The following is a 20,376-nucleotide window of genomic DNA, read 5'->3' as shown; positions in this document are numbered from 1 at the left end:
CTCTTGATAACTCTGATTATTCGATCAGCATTTGCCCTTAAGTAGATTGGTTAGATGGTAGTTGTTATATGTTTTAAACTATCAACATAGATGGTGTTAGCTCAACTAAGTCCAAGAGATGTGGGTTCAAGTTCCATTCCAGAAACCAGAGTACAGTAATCTCAGCTGATCCTTCAATGCATTAATGATAGTGTGCTGCATTATCGTATATGTTACCTCTGGGAGAAGAATAGCCAATTAGTGTAAAAAAAATCTCATTGTCCTTTTCAAAGAAAAGCAGGAGAGTTTCCACTAGCATTGCAGCCAAATTCTTTTAGCTTATCTAATCATCTTTTCATTGACATTTATTGGACCTTGCATTCTTTGTATTGACTAATTAAATTTACTAAGATTCACATAAGGTACAGTATATCTCAACGCTATAGTGCATTTGTAGAAGTGAGTTGGTGCTTTGCAATATTCTTCAAAAGTAGCTTAATTTTCCATTGCCCACTGCACATTGGTTTCATTGTCTGGTGTGGATTATAACAATAAAAAGCTAGTAACAAAAGTATGCTGTGCAAACTGCGTGTGTAGCTGTTTATACATATGCTAATGCAATTCGTGCTAAAATGCTAAAGAAGTATTTTTATTTGCTTGTGCAACATGTGTAGTTTTAAATTGAAAATACAATTTGTGCAGAATTGAGTCTGAAATTGATGCAAATATTGCCTGTATTTTCTCTACCTTCTATCAATGTGCATCTGACTAGTTTCTTTACCTTTGCCACAGGAGAAATCATTGCCTGGTGTTGTGATGGCACTTGTGTGTAATGTGTTTGATATGCTTTATCAGCTTGCCAATCTTGAAGAACCAAGGTGAGATTCCATAATTCCACACAGAATAGTTGTGTATTTATATTATTTTCAAAAGAAACCCGTGTGTATAGGGCAATATCAATTACAAGAATTGGGAAACGAGGCGATCCTTTTGCCAGTGCTACTGTACACATAGTTTATAAGGAACACTAAAGATATTGCTCTGTTCCCTGCTTTACAAGCAGAGTTCTTATTTCCATTTGGGAAAACTACAAGAATGACGAATTGAGACAGTATAAGGTCATACCATGTGCCTCACATTTGCTGTTCCCACAGCAAGCATGAGAAGAGCTCAAATACTAATAATATCTCAAACATAAACCTTATCCTTGAACTTTGAATTTAATTATTTAAAAATACTGGGCTTAAAATACTGAAGTGGGATTTTTTAACAACTGTCCCACAAAGGGTTAAAATACATGTTTTACATTTGCTTTAATTTATATTATCATTTGAAGTATTCATAAAGTTCAAAGTAAATTTATTATCTAAGTACATATATGTCAGCATATACAACTCAATTCATTTTCATTCACACATTCACAGTAAATACAAGAAACACAATTGAATTAGTGAAAGACTGCACCCAACAAGATGGATAAGCAACCAAAATGCAAAAGGCAACAAACTATGCAAATAAAAAAATAAATTTTTAAAAAATGAAATAATAAATATTGGGAACATGAGATGAAGAGTCCTTGAAATTGAGTCCATAGGTTATGGGAACAGTTCAGTGATGGGATGAGTGAAGTTACCCCATCTGGTTCAAGAGCCTGATGGCTGAGGGGTAATAACTGTTCCTGAACCTGTTGGTGTTTTTTTCCTGAGCCTCCTATACCTTCTTCCAGATGGGCAGCAGTGAGAAGAGAACGTGGTCGGGATGGTGGGGCTCCTTGATGATGGATACTGCTTTCCTGTGACAGTGCACTGTGTAGATGTGTTCAGTGGTGGGAGGGCTTTACACATACTGAACTGAGCTATACCCACTACTTTTTGTAGGTATTTCCTTTCAAGAGTATTGGTGTTTGTAAAGAGTATTGTAGAGTTAACAAAAGAAATTGATGAGGGTAGGGCAACGGATGTTGTCTGCATGGATTTTAGCAAGACATTTGACAAGGTCCCTCACGAGAGACTCATCCACAAAGTCATGAGGCATGGGATAAGTGGAACCTTGGCTGTTTGGATAAAAAATTGGCTTAAAGGAAGAAAGCAGAGGGTAGTTGTGGAAGGAAAGTATTCTGCTTGGAGGTCGGTGATGTGTGGAGTGCCTTAGGGATCTGTTCTGGGACCCCTACAATTTGTGATTTTTATAAATGACCTGGATGTAGAGGTGGAAGGATGGGTGAATAAGCTTGCGGATGACACAAAGATCGGAGGAGTTGTGGATGGAACTGTAGGTTGTCAAAGGTTACAAGAGGATATAGACAGGCTGCAGAGTTGGGTAGAAAAATGGCAGATAGAGTTCAATCTGGGTAAGTGTGAGGCGATGCATTTTGGAAGGACAAACCAGAAGACTGAGTACAGGATTAATGGTCAGTTACTTAAGAGTGTGGATGAACAAAGGGACCTTGGGGTTCAAATCCATACATCCCTCAAGGTCACTGCACAGGTTGATAAGGTAGTTATGGCCTATGGGATGCTAGGCTTCATTAACAGGAGGATTGAGTTCAAGAGTAGAGAGGTCATGTTGCAACTCTACAAATCTCTGGTGAGACCGCACTTAGAGTATTGTGTTCAATTCTGGTCACCTCATTATAGGAAGGATGTGGAAGCTATGGAGAGGGTGCAGAGGAGATTTACCAGGATGTTGCCTGGGTTGGAGAACAAGTCATACGAAGAAAGGTTAGCAGAGCTGGGACTTTTCTCTTTGGCGCGTAGATGAATGAGAGGGGACTTGATAGAGGTCTGCAAGATTATGAGAGGGAAAGATAGGGTGGATAGTCAGTACCTGTTTCCCAGGGCACCAATAGCAAACACCAGAGGGCATATGTACAAAGTTAAGGGAGGGAAGTTTAGGAGAGACATCAGGGTTAAGTTTTTTACACAGGGTTGTGAGTGCTTGGAATGACTTGTCAGGGATGGTGGTGGAGGCTAAAACGTTAGGAATATTTAAGAGCCTCTTGGACAGGCACATGGATGAAAGAAAAATAGAGGGTTATAGGGTGGTGTGGGTTTAGTACTTTTTAAAAAGGATTATATGGGTCAGCACAACATGGAGGGCTGAAGAGCCTGTACTGTACTGTAGTGATGGTTTCCATACCAGGCTGTGATGCAACCAGTCAATACACTGCACCGCATATCTGCAGAAGTTTGTCACAGTTTTAGATAACATGCTGAATCTTCGCAAATTTCTAAGACAGAAGAGGCACTGCCATGCTTCCTTTGTAATGACATTTAAGTGCTGACATGTGATAGGTGAAACCAGGTGGGTGAGGATGTGGGAATGGAGTAAGAAGATCAGAGAGGATAGGTGTAAAAGCTAAAGGGCTGAAGAAGCAGGAATCTGAAATGATAATGCCAAAGAATTTAAGGTTGCTGACCTCTTCACCTCTGATGCCCCAAGGAGTTACCAGCTCATGGACCTTTGGTTTCCTCCTCCTGAAGTCAATAGTCAGCTCCTTGGTCTTGCTGAAGTTGAATAAGAAGTTATGGTGGCACCACTCAGCCAGATTTTCAGTCTCTCTCTTATTTGCTGATTTCTCTATAAAACTCTGGTTAGGCCACACTTGGAGTACTGTGTCCAGTTCTGGTCGCCTCACTATAGGAAGGATGTGGAAGCATTGAAAAGGGTACAGAGGAGATTTACCAGGATGCTGCCTGGTTTAGAGAGTATGGATTATGATCAGAGATTAAGGGAGCTAGGGCTTTACTCTTTGGAGAGAAGGAGGATGAGAGGAGACATGATAGAGGTGTACAAGATATTAAGAGGAATAGATAGAGTGGATAGCCACTGCCTATTCCCCAGGGCACCACTGCTCAGTACAAGAGGACATGGCTTTAAGGTAAGGGGAGGCAAGTTCAAGGGGGATATTAGAGGAAGGTTTTTCACTCAGAGAGTCAGTGGTGGAGGCTGATACACTAGTGAAGTTTAAGAGACTACTGGACAGGTATATGGAGGATGGGGGGTTATATGGGAGGCAGGGTTTAAGGGTCGGCACAACATTGTGGGCTGTAGGGCCTGTAATGTGCTGTACTATTCTATGTTCTATGTCACCACCTTTAATTTGGCCAGAGATAATAGCGATGCCAGTAAACTCAAGTATGGTATTGGAGCTATACTGAGCCTCACAGTTATAAGTCTAAAGTGAGTCAAGAATGACTAAAGGACAATATTTGTGGACTCTAAGCAACAGAACTCTTCTAGCTTAAAATTGCTGCATTCTAATGTCATCTCAAACTGTGAGTTTAAAAAAATCTCTTTATGTTGCTGGTTCAGGATAACAGTGCGTGTTAGAAAGTTGCTGCTATTGGTTCCAACTGATCCAGCCATTCAAGAAGCACTAGATACACTTGATGCTTTAGGAAGAAAAGTAAGTAACCCCTTTTTTTTTTCACTTTCTTAACTATTTTTTATAAAAATGCACTCTTGTGAAAATGTAGGGATACTCATTAGTTGATGGCTTGAAAATGTAGCCCAGAAGAAAGGTCTGGTAAGGTAAATCTGTTCCTGCGAAGGTAGTAAAACATCCACTTTTATGATCGCTGGCCAACTTCTGTGATTTCTGTGCACAGACAGTAGTAAAATGTATAATTGTACTGATTTACTGAGAGGTACACCAGCTTTAAGGCTGGTGTACCTCAAGGTGACTGAATACTGACTGTTCCTTTTAGAACAAGGGTTCCCACCCTGGAGTCCACAGACCCCTCGATTAGTTTTAAGGCTCTGTTGCCTAAAAAAAGGTTGGCAACCATTGTTTTAGATTTACAGGCCAGAGGCAAAGTAATTTGCGCTGTTTTTGAAAGATGCCAAATAACCCTACCATTCACCATTGCGGCTGGATGACCATGAAATACTGTCTTTGTCTAACCTTTAATGTTATAAAGGTAGCTATTCCAGGGCCAACGTTCTTAACAAAAATTTAATTTTGTTAACTTCAGAGTTTCGCTTGCTTTCTTGAGGAATTGGGAGATTGAAAATGGAGATTGTAATGGAATTTGGATTAGTATGTAAGCTTCTGTAGATGCTGGAAATCTGAGCAGTGCATGCAAAATGCTGGAAGAGCTCAGCAAGTCATGCTACATCTATAAAGAGAAATAAACACTCGATATTTTGGGTCAAGATCCTTCATCAGGACAACAAAGGAACTGTGCTGAAGTCAAAAAGAAGGGAGGAGGGAAAGAATTACAAGCTGGCATGTGATAGGTGAAACCAGGTGGGTGAGGATGGGGAAATGAAGTGAGCAGATGGGAGAGGATGGGCAGACAGAGCTAAAGGGCTGAAGATGCAGGAATCTAATAGGAGAGGACAGTGGACCATGGAAGGAGGGGGAGCAGAGCATTGAAATTACAGTAAGTTGGAGAAATCAAAATTCATGCCATCGGGCTACTAAAATGGAGTATGAAGTGTTGCTCCTCCAACCTGAATTTGGCCTCATCATGGCAGTAGAGGAGGCCATGACAGACATGTCAGAATGGAAAGGCAAATTTAAGTGAGTAGTTACAGGAGATCCTGCCTGACTGACACTGAGATGAAGTCTTGCCTCATTGGAAGAACTTTCTGAGGCCCTGAATAGTGGTGAGGGAGGAGGTCTAGGGGCAGGTTTAGGACTTGTCACACTACACCTGATATCATAAACATTGATTTCTCCAACTTCCAGTAATTTCCCTGTCTTCCTCTCTCCTCTTTTTCCATTCTGGTTACCCTCTCAGCCCTTCTCACCTACCATCACTTCCCTCCAATGGTCCACTGTGCTTTCCCATTAGATTCCTCTTTCAGCCTTTTACCTCACTGCTCATCTCTCCCCCCCCCCCCCCCCATTTGCTTACCAGTACTGAAGAAGGGACTTTACCTGAAATGTTATGTCTAATCCCCTCTGTAGAAGTTGCCTGCCTTGATGAATTTCCAGCATTTTGTGTGTGTGTTGTTAGTACATGGTTCATTGTGTAATGTTTGTGAATATTCAAAATATTTCATTTACGGAAGCTAATAATTGAATCAAAGGAGGTTGCATGACCCATAACGCGCAGCAGAAACTTGGACATGTGTTAAATAGAATATAAACAGTACAGTTTAGGTAGAGATCCTTCACCTTGCCATGTCAGACTGACCATCATGCCAATCTAAACTAATCCATTCTACTTACACGTGGTTCATATTCTCCCATTCTCTGGCTCTTTATGTATTTATTTCAGTACATCAAGTACTGGCATTGTATTTGATGCCACTTCCCTTGGTAATCCCCTCCAGGCAACTGCCATTCTGTATGTAAATTAATAATGAAGAACAGCTTGTCTCTCTCTGATGCTAAACTTGTGTCATCTGGTATTTGACCATTCGACCCTGGGAAAAAGACTTTGACTATTTAGCGTATCTATGATTCTCATTACTTTATAAGCTTATGTCAGTTCATCCCTCAGTTTCCACTCCTGTGGAAACAGTGTAAGTTTGTTCAACTTCCCCTTATAATTAATGCATACCAATCCAGGAACCATCCAGCCAGACTTCTGCACCCTCTCCAAAGCCTCCACATCCTTCCTGTAGCATGGCAACAAGAGGTGCACTTAATATTTCAAATACGTTTTAACCAAAGGTTCAGCTAAGTTAACATAATTTAAAGCTTTTTTATATAATTGGTATGCTGACCAGTGAAGCTTGCTTTACATGGTCTTTACCTCCCTATCCTCTTGTTGCCAGTTTCAGGGAGATATAAACCTGCACCCCAAGGTCTTTCTGTGGATCAGTGGTCCCTGATTTGGTTTTGAGTTGGTTTGTTAGATTATAATTTCTGTTTATTTCAGATTGTCATCCTAGCTTGGTGTTAACACACTTGAGCCCAACTGTTGAGATTTCAAGTTCCATTTCAGAAACCAGAGTATTTTATTTGAGGTGGTTCTCCAATGCAGTAGTTTTCTTTGAATTGAAAGGTTTTGACCTGATATGTTAAACCTTTTAAACTTTTTTTCACTTTTAAAGTACAGTAAAATTTGTATCATCCTTTAAACTGAGGCTTTTTAATATTCAGCAGAAAACATTGTTGACCGATTCCAATCACCAAACTTCCAAGTCGCCTTCACTTTCTTCAAAGCAGCAGCATCAACCTAGTGCAAATACTATTCTGGAGAGCCTGTTTAGATCGTCAGCACCGGGAATGTCCCCCTTCAGAGTACTTTATAACCTAGAGGTTTGAACTGTTCTTGTGATTTAGTAAGACTTACTATGCCAATCTATTAGCTGTTTGTAGAATTATTGTATAATATGTGTTTTGGTAAATTTTAAAAGCACCCACAGATTTGATTCCTGATTTCATGCTGATCACAGAAGTTTGAAAAGAGTTTGGTTATACAATGGATTCTGGTTAATTGGGACACACCAGGACCGATATATTTTGGCCCAACTAAGTGGCTAACCCGATCAGCTGAAGTTTAATGAAAATAGTTAAAAAAAAGACAAACTACCATTTAACTGAGCACAATTTATTTATGTAAATGAAATACAGAGCAAATTAGAATATTACCAGTACTATAAAACTGCATTAGTTCCTAATAGTCATCGTCTGAAGAATTCATCCAACATAACAATGCTGTGAGTTTTTGATTGAATGTAACTGATCAAAATCAGTACAGACACCCAGTGTAGATAATGGACTGCCTTCACAAATGCATCCTTTTAAATCTTAATTTTCATTGTTACATTCAAGATGATTCAAGATTCAAAGTACATTTATTATCAAAGAATGTAAAAATTAACAACCTTGAGATGTGTTTGCTCACGGGTAACCATAAAGCATGAAATCCAAAAGAACTCAATTAAAGAAAAAAAAATAAAAAACCAACTCTCGACGCACAAGAGAATGAAAAAAGTAAAAACAAATCATGCAAACAACAACATTCCAAACCAAATTAAGTCCTCAAGTCCGAACACTGATTGTCAATACCTTCAAATTTTTCATAGTTTCTAATTTGCTAAAGTTGTGAAATTATTTCATTTTCACTACGGCATTTTCTACCATTTTCAAGCTTAAATGCATGAAATCTCAGTGAGCAAAACAATTCTGAATTGTCTTGCTGTTTATTTCTTGCCAACTATTAGTGACAAAAATTACTGCTTTTTGAACACATATGGAACTGATGCCATATTAAAAATGTTCACTGTTCATACTGTGTGGTGTCTAACAGCCAAACAACTGAACACGACTGACACTAGTTTGAAACTGTTCGGTCTGTCCAAATTAAGCAGCGTAGTGCCCCAAATAAACGAAGGGAATCCTGGTTATTTTCTTCATCAGCTTTTGTTCTCTGGAAGTTGTCCCACAGAAGCAGTTCCTCCAACTAACCAGAATCCACTGTATTCTAAATATGATGTTAAAAGAATAATTTGATTTGCACCAAGATGTACTTATAATGACTTTGGAAAAGATATTTAGTCATTTGAGTACAAGTCAGAATGGTTACATCAGTTAATGTATATTCTAATTGGGTTTAAGAAGTTTATATGAGGTATCTTAAGTTTTATTATGTGTGGTGTATGTTGGTGGTCTGTCATTTCCAATGATGGTGTAAACCTATGCGGGGAGAGTTTTATTGTGAAAAGGCAGTGGCACTGGGGCAGTTCCACTTTCTTGGTCTCAAAAATTTTGGTGTAATGGTGAAAAAATCGTTAAAACTAGGGACTTCCTCGGCTGCAGTGGATAGCCATGGCACCTTTTGTATCTTGTCATGCTCTTTGCTCTCCATGAAGCGTTGCAGCACTGCCGTCTTGGTGTTTGGATCTTGTAGTTGATCTCATCCGCCCAGTCCGCTGGAACTGGCTTTGCGTGCTGGGGTAGGCCACTCCCTATCTGACCGGGGTTGGAGGTTCCCAGCTACTCTCACCTGGTTTAGTCCGCCTGTCAAAGTGGGGTGTGGCCACCGTCGCATACAAATGGTTAGTTGGACCTACAGGTGAGAGCTGGGTGGCAGGTGGGGACCAAAGGTGGACGAGCTGCCTCTGGGGGAAGCGAGATAAGCCTAATGGCCTGAGAGAAGAAACTATTTCCCATCTTGATTGCTCTTGTCTTTATGCATTGGAATCTCCTGCTTGATGGTAGAATTTCAAAGAGGATGCCAGATGGGTGGGAGGGATCGTTGATAATAGTAAGGGGCCTCTGTACAGAGTGCTGCTGATAAATGTTCCCAGTAGATGGAATGGAGACCTAAATGATCCTCTCAGCTATTCTCACAGTGCTTTGTACGAATTTCTGATCCAGTGCTCGACTGCTCCCATACCAGATAGAGATGCAACTTATCAGAACTCTCTCAATAGTGCTCCTGAAAAATTCAGTTAAGCTGGCGTGGTGGAGGGAGAGAATCACTTGTCTCAATTGCTTCAGGAAGTAGAGATGCTTCTGTGCTGCCTTATTCAGGGAGATGATGTTAAGTTGCCAGGTGAGGTCATACATGATGTTGAACTCCGAAGAACTTGGAGCACTTAACTCTGTCTACAGAGGAGCCATGTATATGCAGAGTATAATGGTTCAACTACACCTTTCTAATGTCCACAATCATTTCCTTGGTCTTCTCCATGTTCAGACTTGGGTTGCTGTTGTTCTTCACCAGTCCACCAGCAACTTCACTTCCTCTCTGTACTCTGACTCATCCACAAACTTGATATGGTTTGTGCTGAGTCCTGCAACACGGTCATGCATCAACAGTATGAACAGCTGTGGCCTGAGCATACAGCCAAGGGAACACCAGTGCTCAGCATAATGGGACTAGAGACGTGGCTGCCCACACGGATTAACTGTGGCCTTTCTATTAAGAAGACCAGGATCCAGTTACAGAGGGAGGTGTTTGCTTACAGTTACTTTATTGTCATCAAACAATTGATACTGGAGCGAACATCACAGCGATATTTGATTTTGCGCTTCATGCTCCCTGGAGTACAAAGTTTAGACCATTAGACCCATTGAGGACAGTTTCACCACCAGTTTCTGGGGTATGATGTTGTTAAACGTGGAACTGAAGAGTATAAACAGCAATTTGACATATGAGGCCCCATTTTCCAGGTAGGACAGGACAGAGTGGATGGCAGAGGCTATGGCATCATCTGTTTTAAGCAACCTCGAAAGGATCCAACACAGCCAGGAGAAAGGCTTTAATGCGCTCCATGAACAGTCACTCAAAGCATTTTGTAATGGTTGATGCTAATGCCACAGGATGATAGTCAAGAGAATGTAATCTGAGACTCCATTTGGATTAGGATTTGAAATTGATTTGAAAAATTTACCTTTTGTTTCCTTTCAGACTGTTAAGAGTGTATGTACACTGCAGCTCTTGATTTAGAATTTATTTTGTTTGTACAGGTTCTTAGTTCTAAGCTGATGCCTACATCAGATGATGAGATGGCAAGAAACTGTGCAAAATCCTTCTGTGAAAATTTTCTGAAAGCAGGAGGTTTAAGGTTTGTTTTTGTGTCTGGTTTTCATTCATTACCAATTTTTTACATTTTATTTATCAGAAAGCAAAGCTTGTATGATTCATTTCTTATTTCTTGCCAAATTATTTGGTAATTAGAGTCATCACAAAGATGATAGATCCAATCTTATAGGTCAGGTTCAGATATGGAATTGCCATTCGTAGCCTTCCCCACGCTCGAACTGAATTCAAAGTGCTAACCTTAGTAGCTAGGAGCATTCCAATTTCTAGTGGCGTGCTCTCAGCAGTGATATTACCTCCCTTGGTAAGATACATTTAAAACACATTAAATTGATTGATTTTTTAACAAAGAATATAAGAAGAATAAAGTTGACAAAAACATAATTAAAATTATTTTTTCTAAGTAATTTGCCTTCAAATCCATCTCCATACAGTCTAGTACATGGTCAAAGTGGTGATGCCCCAAGTTAGTCCTTGGGAATCTTAACAAAACCGGGCTATATTGCTGCACTCTGGAGCTCAGCTTCAGAGTAAATTGACAGATTGGATGTTGCAAATCTGTCAGTAAGACCAAATCTTTGTCTTTGGTGGTATATGGACAATTTTCTTCAACCTGCTTATATTTTCGTCCAAAATTTAGAGATGCTAGTAAACTATTAAAATTCAGTTCCTTAAATCACAGTTGTTTATTATACTTATACTGCATTTTAAAATGGTTACGTTTTAGCATGTGAGGGGCTAAAGAGCCGTAAAAACTTAATCCAGATTTAAACGACAATTAGCATAGTATTAGCTTTTTAAGCTGTTTTTTTTCTTTGATCCTTCAGTACTGGCAGGAATTTATTTGGAATTGAGCCAAATGGCAAATTCCCCGATTGCATTTATTTTTTTCTGTTAGTTCCACTTTTATATAAATAGCTTGTTATCTATGTATGAGGAAAGTACCAGAACTCTTTTCAAGAATTTGTCACAAAAATCAATTAGAGAATATGGTTACAGCAGCTGTTAACTTGTGATTTTCCTCCAAAGCACTGGGCTCATTCTGTGACTTCTTTATCTGATAATTGCACCGAGTAGCCTTATGTATATTACATAAAGAAATTTATATTTACCATGTAATTCCTTCAGTTCCTTCGTAAAAAGATCCTTGAGAATCAAAGAATATTAAATGTTGGTGGGCATATGTGCTAAGTAATTGGCATCTTTACTGTTAGGCAAATAATAGATAGAACTTAATTTGCAGGTTGTTGCAGATACTCAATGAGACAAGTATGCACCTGTGAAAATCATACCACTTCAAATTGAAAGGAAATCATTTAGACATTTAATAAAATAATATACCTTTTGATTATTTTTATTATTTTCAGTTTGGTGGTGAACGTTATGCAGCGAGATTCCATTCCATCTGAGGTGGATTATGAGACAAGGCAGGGAGTTTATTCAATCTGTCTACAGCTTGCAAGGTGAGGGCCAATGTGCACTGTACTACTCAAAAAGAATGGAATTATCTACATCACTGACTAGGTGCTTAGTGAATAGTGAGTAAGAAAGAGATATGTGTTTACATATGTTCTCAAATAATGTAATACTGCTTTATGTTCCAAAATCCAGAGTCAGGTTTTTTATCACTAACGTATCATGAAATTCGTTGTTTATGGCATTACTACAGAGCAAGACAAAAGTTACTGCAAGATACAGTAAACAAGTTGTAAGAGAGCAGTACATCAAGAAATGGGCGTTAGTCCATGCTAAAATCATTTGAACTGCCTACTTCAATCGACCTGCATTGGGTCCATAGTCCTCCATACCCCTACCATCCATGTATTTGTCCAAACTTCTCTTAAACATTGAAATCAACCCCACTTGCGCCACTTGTGCTGGCAGCTCATTCCACACTCTCACAACCCTTTGAGTGAAGAAGTTTCCCCTCATGTTCCCCTTAAACTTTTTACCTTTCACCCTTAACTCATGAACTCTGCTTATTGTTCCACCCATCCTCAGTGGAAAAAGCCTGCTTGCATTTACCCTATCCATACCCCTCATAATTTTGTATACCTCTATCAAATCTCCTTTTAATCTTCTATGTCCTAAGGAATACAGTCCTAACCTATTGAATCTCTTCCTTATAAATCAGGTCCTCCAGTCCCGGCAACATCTTCGTAAATTTTCTCTGTACTCTTTCAACCTTGTTTACATCTTTCCTGTAATTAGGTGACCAAAACTCCACACAAAACTCCAAATTAGACCTTACCAATGTCTTGTACATCTTCAGCATATCATCCCATCTCCTGTACTCAGTACATTAATTTATGAAGGCAAAAAGCTTTCTTTAAAACCCTATCTACTTGTGAAGGCACTTTCAATGAATTATGGACCTGTCTTCCCAGATTACTTTGCTCTACTACATGCCTTGGTGCCCCACCATTAACTTTGTAAGATCCACCCTGGTTGGTCTGATCAAAGTGCAATACCTTGCACTTGTCAACATTGAATTCCACCTCCCATTTTTCCAGCTGATGCAGATCCCTCTACAAGCCATGATAGCCTTCCTTGCTGTTACACTACACCCCCAATTTTAGTATCATCCACAAATTTGCTGATCCAGTTAACCACATTATCATTCAGATAATTGAGATAGATGACAAACCACAACAGACCCAGCATTGATCCCTGCAGCACACCACTAACCTCAGCCCTCCAGTCAGAGAGTCAACCATCTACTACCACTCTGATTTCTCCCACAAAGCTGATCCAGTTTACTACTTTATCTTGAATGCCGAGCGTCTGAACCTTCTTGACCAACCTCCCATGCTGCACCTTGTCAAATTCCTTACTAAAGTCCATGTAGACACCATCCATTTTCCTGGTATCTTCCTCAAAAAAAACTTTATAAGATTGGTTAGACATGACCTGCCACACTCAAAGCCATGTTGACTATCCTTAATCTGTCCATGTCTGCCCAAATATTTATATATCAGTTCCCTTAGAATACCTTCCAATACCTTTCCCACAACTGATGTCAGACTCACTGGCCTATAATTTCTTGGTTTATGTTTAGAGCCTTTTTTAAACAGCGGAACAACATTGGCTATCCTCCAATCCTCTGGTACCTCTTCTGTCACTAAGAATGATATAAGTACCTCTGTTAAGGCCCCTGCAATTTCTGCACCTTCCTCCAGTAGAGTCAGAGGGAACACATTGTCAGGCCTTGGGGATTTCTTCACTCTAATTTGCCTCAAGATAGCAAACACCACCTCCTCTTAATCAGTACGGGGTCCATGAAGTTGATGCCACTTTTCCTCACTTTCATGGGCTCGTGTCTATCTCCTGACTAAACAGAGATGCAAAAAAATGTATTTAAGCTCTCCCCCACATCTGTTTTGGCTCCACACATGTATTACCAATTTTGTCCCTTGCAATCCTTTTGCTCTTAATATATCTGTAAAATCTCTTTTAAGATTCTTCTTCATGTTGTCTACTAGAGCAACCTCATGCCATCTTTTAGCCCTCCTGATTTTTTTCTTACATGTTCTCTTACATTTCTTGTAATCCATAAGCACCTCATTTGTTCCTACTTGCCTATACCTGCTATGCACCTCCTTTTTTCTCTTAAACAGGGCCTCATTATCTCTTCAAAACCAATATTCCTTACACTTGTTCTCTTTACCTTTTATTCTGACAGGCACATACAAGCTTTGTACTCACAAAATTTCACTCTTGAAGCCTCCCTCTTACCAAGTATACCTTTGCCAGAAAACAGCCTATCGCGATCTTCACAGATCATTTCTAATGCATCAGAATTGGCCTTTCTCCAATTTAGAATCTCAGCCCACAGACCAGACCTACCTTTTTGATTATTTACTTTGAAACTAATGGCATTGTGGTCACTAGATGCAAAGTGTTCCCCTGCACAAACTTCTGTCACCTGCCCTGCCTCATTCCTTAATAGCAGATGAAGTATCACACACTCTCTCATTGGGACTTCTACGTACTGATGAAGGAAACTTTTTTGAGCACATCTGACAAACTCAATCCCATCTAGTCCTTTTACAAAATGGGATTCAGGGTCAATAAGTGGAAAGTTGCTATGCGTCTACTCTGCAACCTTCTGTTTCATGCAACAGTTTGTGATTTCTCTACAAATTTGTTCCTCTAAATCCCTCAGACGGTTGGGTGGTCTGTAATATAGCCTCATTAACATGGTCATTCCTTTCTTACTTCTCAGTTCCACCACTAATGCCTCACTAGATGAATACTCCAGTCTGTCCTGACAGAGCACTGCCGTGACGTTCCCCCCCCCCCCACTTTAATTCCTCTCGCTCAGTCACATCTAAAATAGCAGAATCTCTGAATTTTGAGCTGCCAATCATGTCCCTCCTCCCTAATGGATACAATTTCATAATTCCAGGTATTGATCCATGACCTGAGCTAATCTGCCTTTCCTGCAATACTTTTTGAATTGAAATATACTCAGCTCAGAACACAAGTTGCACCATGCTCAACCTTTTAATTCCTGACTTTGAGGTTTTACCAACATCTGTCTCCACAACCTCTCCACTAAATGTTCTGGGACTCTGGTTCCCATCCCCTAATTATTCTAGCTTAAACCCCACCATGCAGCATTAGCAAACCTTCCCGCTAGGATATTAGTTCCCCTCCAGTTCAAATGCGAACAGTCTCTCTTCTTTACGTCCAACTTTCAGTGGAAGAGAGCCTGATGAACCAAAAACCTATGCCCTTCCTTCTATGCCAACTTGTTAGCCACTCGTTAAACAGTATAATCTTCCTAGTTCTGGCCTCACTAGCAGGTGCCACAGGTGGCAATCTTGAGACCATAACCCTGAAGGTCCTGCTCTTTAACTTAGCACCGAACTCCCTTTGCTGAACCTCGTCATCTGTCCTGCCTATGCCATTGGTATCTATATGGACCGTGACCTCTGGCTGTTCACCCTTCTAATTAAGAATGCTGAAGACTCGATCCAAGATGTTCCGGGCACCCAGGAGGCAACATACCATCTGGGAGTCTTGTTCTTGCCCACAGAGTGTCCTTTTCGTTCCCTCACTAATGTCACCATAACATGCCTCTTCTCCCCCCCCACCCCATTCCCTTCTGGGTCACAGAGCAAGACTAAGTGCAGAGACCCTACCGCTGTGACTTCCCTCTGCTAGGTCATTCCCCCCCCACCGCCCCATACCCCAACAGTATCCAAAGTGACATGCCTGTTGTTGAGGGGGATGGCCACAGATGTACTCTGCATTGGCTCCTTAACTCCTTTTCCCTTCCCGTCACCCGGTTTCCTGTGTCCCGCACCTTGGGTATAACTACCTCTCTAATATGTCCTATCTATCACCCTCTCAGCCTCACAAATGATCCAGAGTTCATCCAGTTCCAGCTCCAACTCCTTAACACAGATTGTTAGAAGCTGCAGCTGGATGCACTTCTCGCAGTTGTAGTCATCAGGGACACTGGAGGTATCCCTGCCTTTCCACATCTCGTAAGAGGAGCATTCAACTATCCTGCCTGGTGTCTCTACTGTTGTAATTGAACAAATGTAAAAAATGTGGGGAAGAAAAAAATCTCTACCTACAGCTTTTCTCGTTTTTTTTGCTTTCTCTGACTGAAGTCTCTCTTCACTGAAGCCTCGAAGAGCTAAAGTCTCTAACTCCACTCCATCTCTGTCCATTCCACAATGTTTGCTCTGCTTGTCCCCACCTTCCTTTAATTTGTTCTTGCTAATCAATCACAAACGCTGATTGGTCGCTGGTTAAAGCTCAACAACATAAGCTACTGCAAGTTGCTGCCTTTTATAGTCGTTCAGCAAAACTGAGTGAAATTCTGTCCTCTCAAGTTTCTGACCTCCAGATTGGTGGCTGGTCAAAGCTCCAATTGGGAGGTTTGTGTAAAATGGTGCAAAGGAGGAATAATGACATAGTATTCATGAACTGTTCAGAAATCTGATGATGAAGGGAAGATTTTGTGATCTGCCTTCTAATTTTTTTGGTGATGGGTTCAAATTAGTGTGCTCTGGCTTTTGTCCCTTTAGCCATTTGAAACAACCTTATGTTGTTTACTATTTCCTAATGTCTTCAGAAACAAACTGCTGGAAATACACAGCAAGTCAAGTAGTATAAGGAAAAATAATCTTTCAAAAGGTGCTCGAACTTTTCTCCAGTTTTAACTCTGGAAGAAAATTCATAAAGGTGGAACTGTTAGAATGCATTATTGCAATCTTCCTCCTTCAACCCTGTCAGTCAGTCTTAGCCATTGGCGGTGACCGTGAGGAACACAATGTTCTCCCCTGAGAATTCAAATTTTTAACTTGAAAGGCTGTCACAAAACCTTCCTCAGCAGGGTTGCATGAGGTCAGTGCAGTTTAATTAACATATACATTAAAAGATTGAAATAAACTACTATCCAAACAAAATGAAAAAGTTACACCTTTCAAGGTATAATTTGGAATATTTAGCTTCGGATAACATTTGCAACTTTTGAGACTCTTCATACCCACTATAATCCACCATGCTAACGATTTCTTCTTCAGGTTTCTGCTAGTTGGCCAGACCATGCCTTCTACCTTAGATGATGATTTCCTTAAAGATGGAATGGAAGCACTGTCCTCGCGCCCATTTCGTAATGTTAGTCGGCAGACCAGTCGGCAGCTGTCAATGTGTGGTGGGCAAGAAAAATCAACAATGAGACAGATGAGTGTGACATCAGATCGGTCATCGATAAGAATTGAGGAAATAATACCTGCAGCCAGAGTGGCAATACAGGCAAGTCAAATCAGGAACACTTATTTTTACTGAGTGCAATTTATAACACAAATACTTGTGCATTAATTTTACTGGTATTCATCTTTTGAAAACGCAGCATGTTTAATGGGAATTTAATGATATGAGCTAGATGTATTCCCTCAAAGTTTTATTTCCTTTCCAAGGGCCAGCTGTAAACCTGGTAAAGTGTGCTTCAAACTTAGAATGGAAATATTATCATTGTACTTAACATTCTTACACAAGAAGTTTTCAGTCTAATTTCCAGATTAGGAATCTTCATTCATATAATTAGGGATTACAATCTTCCAACAGCTCTTGCTTAAAATCAGAGTCTGTCATTGAGCTCATCCTGTAATTTTGCTAATTCTGCTCAAGCACTGAACTATTGTAACTGCCATCTTGAAACTGCTGAACATTGACTTTTCCATTAAAGTGACTGGTCTCGTGCCAACATTTGGTCCAGTTTCAGTCAGGGTGTGACTTGTGTATTTTTGATATGCTGACCAAACACATTTAATTTTTGTGTTGCAGACAATGGATGTGAATGATTTCACCTCAACAGTGGCCTGTTTCATGAGACTGACTTGGGCAGCAGCAGCTGGACGTCTTGACCTGGTGGGGAGCTGCCAGCCAATTCGAGAGAGTACCAATTGTTTATTTTCCGTTGGTATACGGAATAGACTCAGCAGTTCAGGTGAGCATATTTCAAGCTGTTTAAGCGTTATCATCTACTAACTGTTTTGCTTTTGCAGATTACCAGAGTAATTGGTTAACAAATTAGATATGAAGACAAGTTATGAAAATCTGTTTTGGTGAATAATTTATGAACATTCAGTTACTATGATAACCTGTGCAAATTCTGACAGAAGTAACAAAATGAGTTAGTTCTCTGAATCCTTATCTTTATTTTTCGGTTGTGTCCACAGCTACTATTGTAGTCATGGTGGATTTGGAAGTAACATGATTGTAGAGCTTTCCCAATATTGTTCTTGCATTTGTACCCTTTGATTTGTTTCTCCCTTCAAACTTCGATGTTTATGCACTCAGCAGTTCACTTTTCTGGTAGGGGAAAAAAATGTAATTTTGGTATTTGATGAACTGCGATGTTTAGATAGAGTGTAATTGTAGAACAGGGGTTCCCAACCTTTTTTATAATACCACTGACCCCTACCATCAACTGAGAGATCTGTGGACCCAAGGTTCGGGAACCCCTATTAAAAAGAGAAACAACACAACACCTGAATATGCTGAGTCTATCCTGATCATCAAGTACCTTTTTATTTTACACTTGCCCTATCCTAACTTGACCCCTCTCACCCCAGCCATTCTTTCTTTTCTTCTCTTCCATCGGGCAGAAGATACAAAAGCTTGCGAGAATGTGCCACTGGGCTCAAATATAATCCGCTATTATCATTGATATTGGTTTATTTTGTCACATGTACCATGATACAGTGGAAAAACTTAATTTTCCAAGCCATACGTACAAATCATAACAAAACAAGTATTTTGAGCCACTACAGGGAAAAGCAAATAACAGAATTCAGAATATGGTGTTATCATTGTGGAGGTAGTACGGATGGACAATATGGTGTAATGGCCATGATGAGACCAATTCTGAGTTCAGAAGGTCATCTTTAAGGCGCAAGAGGTCTGTTCCAGAATCTTATAACAACAAAATAGGACACTCTTGAATGGACCGCTAAAAAAGATGAACTGTACATTCCCAATCAGAATCGGGTTTAATATCACTGGCCTATGTTATGAAGTTTGTTGTTTGCAGCAATAGTACAGTGCAACACATAAAATAAACAGAAATTACAATTATATGTAGTGCAATAAGAGAGTAAAGTATTGAGGTAGTGATCGTGGATTGGTTCATGCTGACGTCTTTGCACTTTATTTGTCTCCTTTTTTCCTGTTATTGTAACACTGTTCTGCATTGTTTTTATTACCTCAGTGTTCTTGTGTGTGAACTAATCTGACCGAAGCACACAAACAAAAATTTCTCAGTGTATCTCGTTACATGTGAAAAAGAAATCAATAACAATACCATGTTCTTTTGTTCTCACAATCCCATTGACTACACTCTGGTCTCCGCACTTAAATATGATCTATGTACAGTTATCAGTTTTAATGATAAATTCTGTTTTGAGTGTGACCTTATAATGATTGAATTGCTACGGTTGTATGTATTAAATCTGGTTTAATAGTTATAATTTGACATACTTTGCATGTTAAGTGCCTACTAGTTTGAAAAAAAAAGGAGTCTGTGGCATAGTGGATAAGAAAAGCAGGGTTTCTTAGATTAACAAAATAGTATCCAGATTATACACACAAAATGCTGGTGAAACACAGCAGGCCAGGCTAGCTTTTTGTGTGTGCTTTTTGCATTTTGTGTGTGTTGTTTGAATTTCCAGCATCTGCAGATTTCCTCGTGTTAGTATCCAGATTATGTTGGATTAATCTAATCTCTTGGGTGAAATCTAATCTAAACTATCCCCTTGGGTGAAATAACATATCTAAATTAATTTTCTACAGGTAGCACGTGCAGTACTGGAAGTGAGGGTGAATCAACCACACTACATGCCGGCATATGTGTGAAGCAGCATTCTGTCTCCACCAAAGATACTCTTATTGCTCGAGAGGCCTTATCACTTCTGGTTACATGTTTACAACTGCGAAGCCAGCAACTAGGTAATGTCTTTCGCAGATAAGTTTGTTTCATGTGACAATTATCTACTAAGGCAGAGGTTCCTAACCTTTTTATGCCATGGAGCACCACTATTAAGCAAAGGGTTTGTGGACCCTTTATAGGGTTGGGAACCCCTATACTAAGGTGATATTTTGTTTCATATTCGTATCCAACTGCATCATGCTGTTATATCCCTTTTTCTAAAACAAAACGTGTTTTGCTTTTTGAGTATATATTATCTGTATTATCACTGTCTATATTAACTTTGTCTATATTAAAATAATCAAATTGGATTATTTATCCAACAGAAAGATATACAGTTAAAGTACTTCTTGTAAAGTTTTATTTTTGCAGATAGTATGAGAAAATGTACTTCTGTTTCACATTGATATATTCACTGCTTCCTTTCAATTTAATTGTATAAATAGGGGAAAAAGTATTGTTTGTATATTTCTAACCAGATTTCCCAGCATAAACCAG

General features: G+C 39.7%; 1 protein-coding gene across 2 annotated transcripts in view; it reads left to right on the top strand.

Annotated features, from left to right (window-relative positions):
* usp24 (ubiquitin specific peptidase 24) overlaps positions 1-20,376 on the top strand; it is a 226,377-nt gene that overhangs the window by 110,400 nt on the left and 95,601 nt on the right. For both annotated transcript variants that reach the window (XM_059984090.1, XM_059984089.1), the window contains 8 exons: positions 772-857; positions 4,294-4,387; positions 7,040-7,198; positions 10,358-10,455; positions 11,798-11,893; positions 16,973-17,204; positions 17,736-17,898; positions 19,743-19,898. In XM_059984090.1, coding sequence (XP_059840073.1) covers positions 772-857; positions 4,294-4,387; positions 7,040-7,198; positions 10,358-10,455; positions 11,798-11,893; positions 16,973-17,204; positions 17,736-17,898; positions 19,743-19,898 — 1,084 coding nt within the window. The remainder of the gene's footprint in view (positions 1-771; positions 858-4,293; positions 4,388-7,039; positions 7,199-10,357; positions 10,456-11,797; positions 11,894-16,972; positions 17,205-17,735; positions 17,899-19,742; positions 19,899-20,376) is intronic.

This window comes from Hypanus sabinus, chromosome 11 (genome assembly GCF_030144855.1).
Source record: "Hypanus sabinus isolate sHypSab1 chromosome 11, sHypSab1.hap1, whole genome shotgun sequence".
Classification (NCBI taxonomy): Eukaryota; Metazoa; Chordata; class Chondrichthyes; order Myliobatiformes; family Dasyatidae; genus Hypanus; species Hypanus sabinus.
This window is presented reverse-complemented; position numbering and strand designations above follow the sequence as displayed.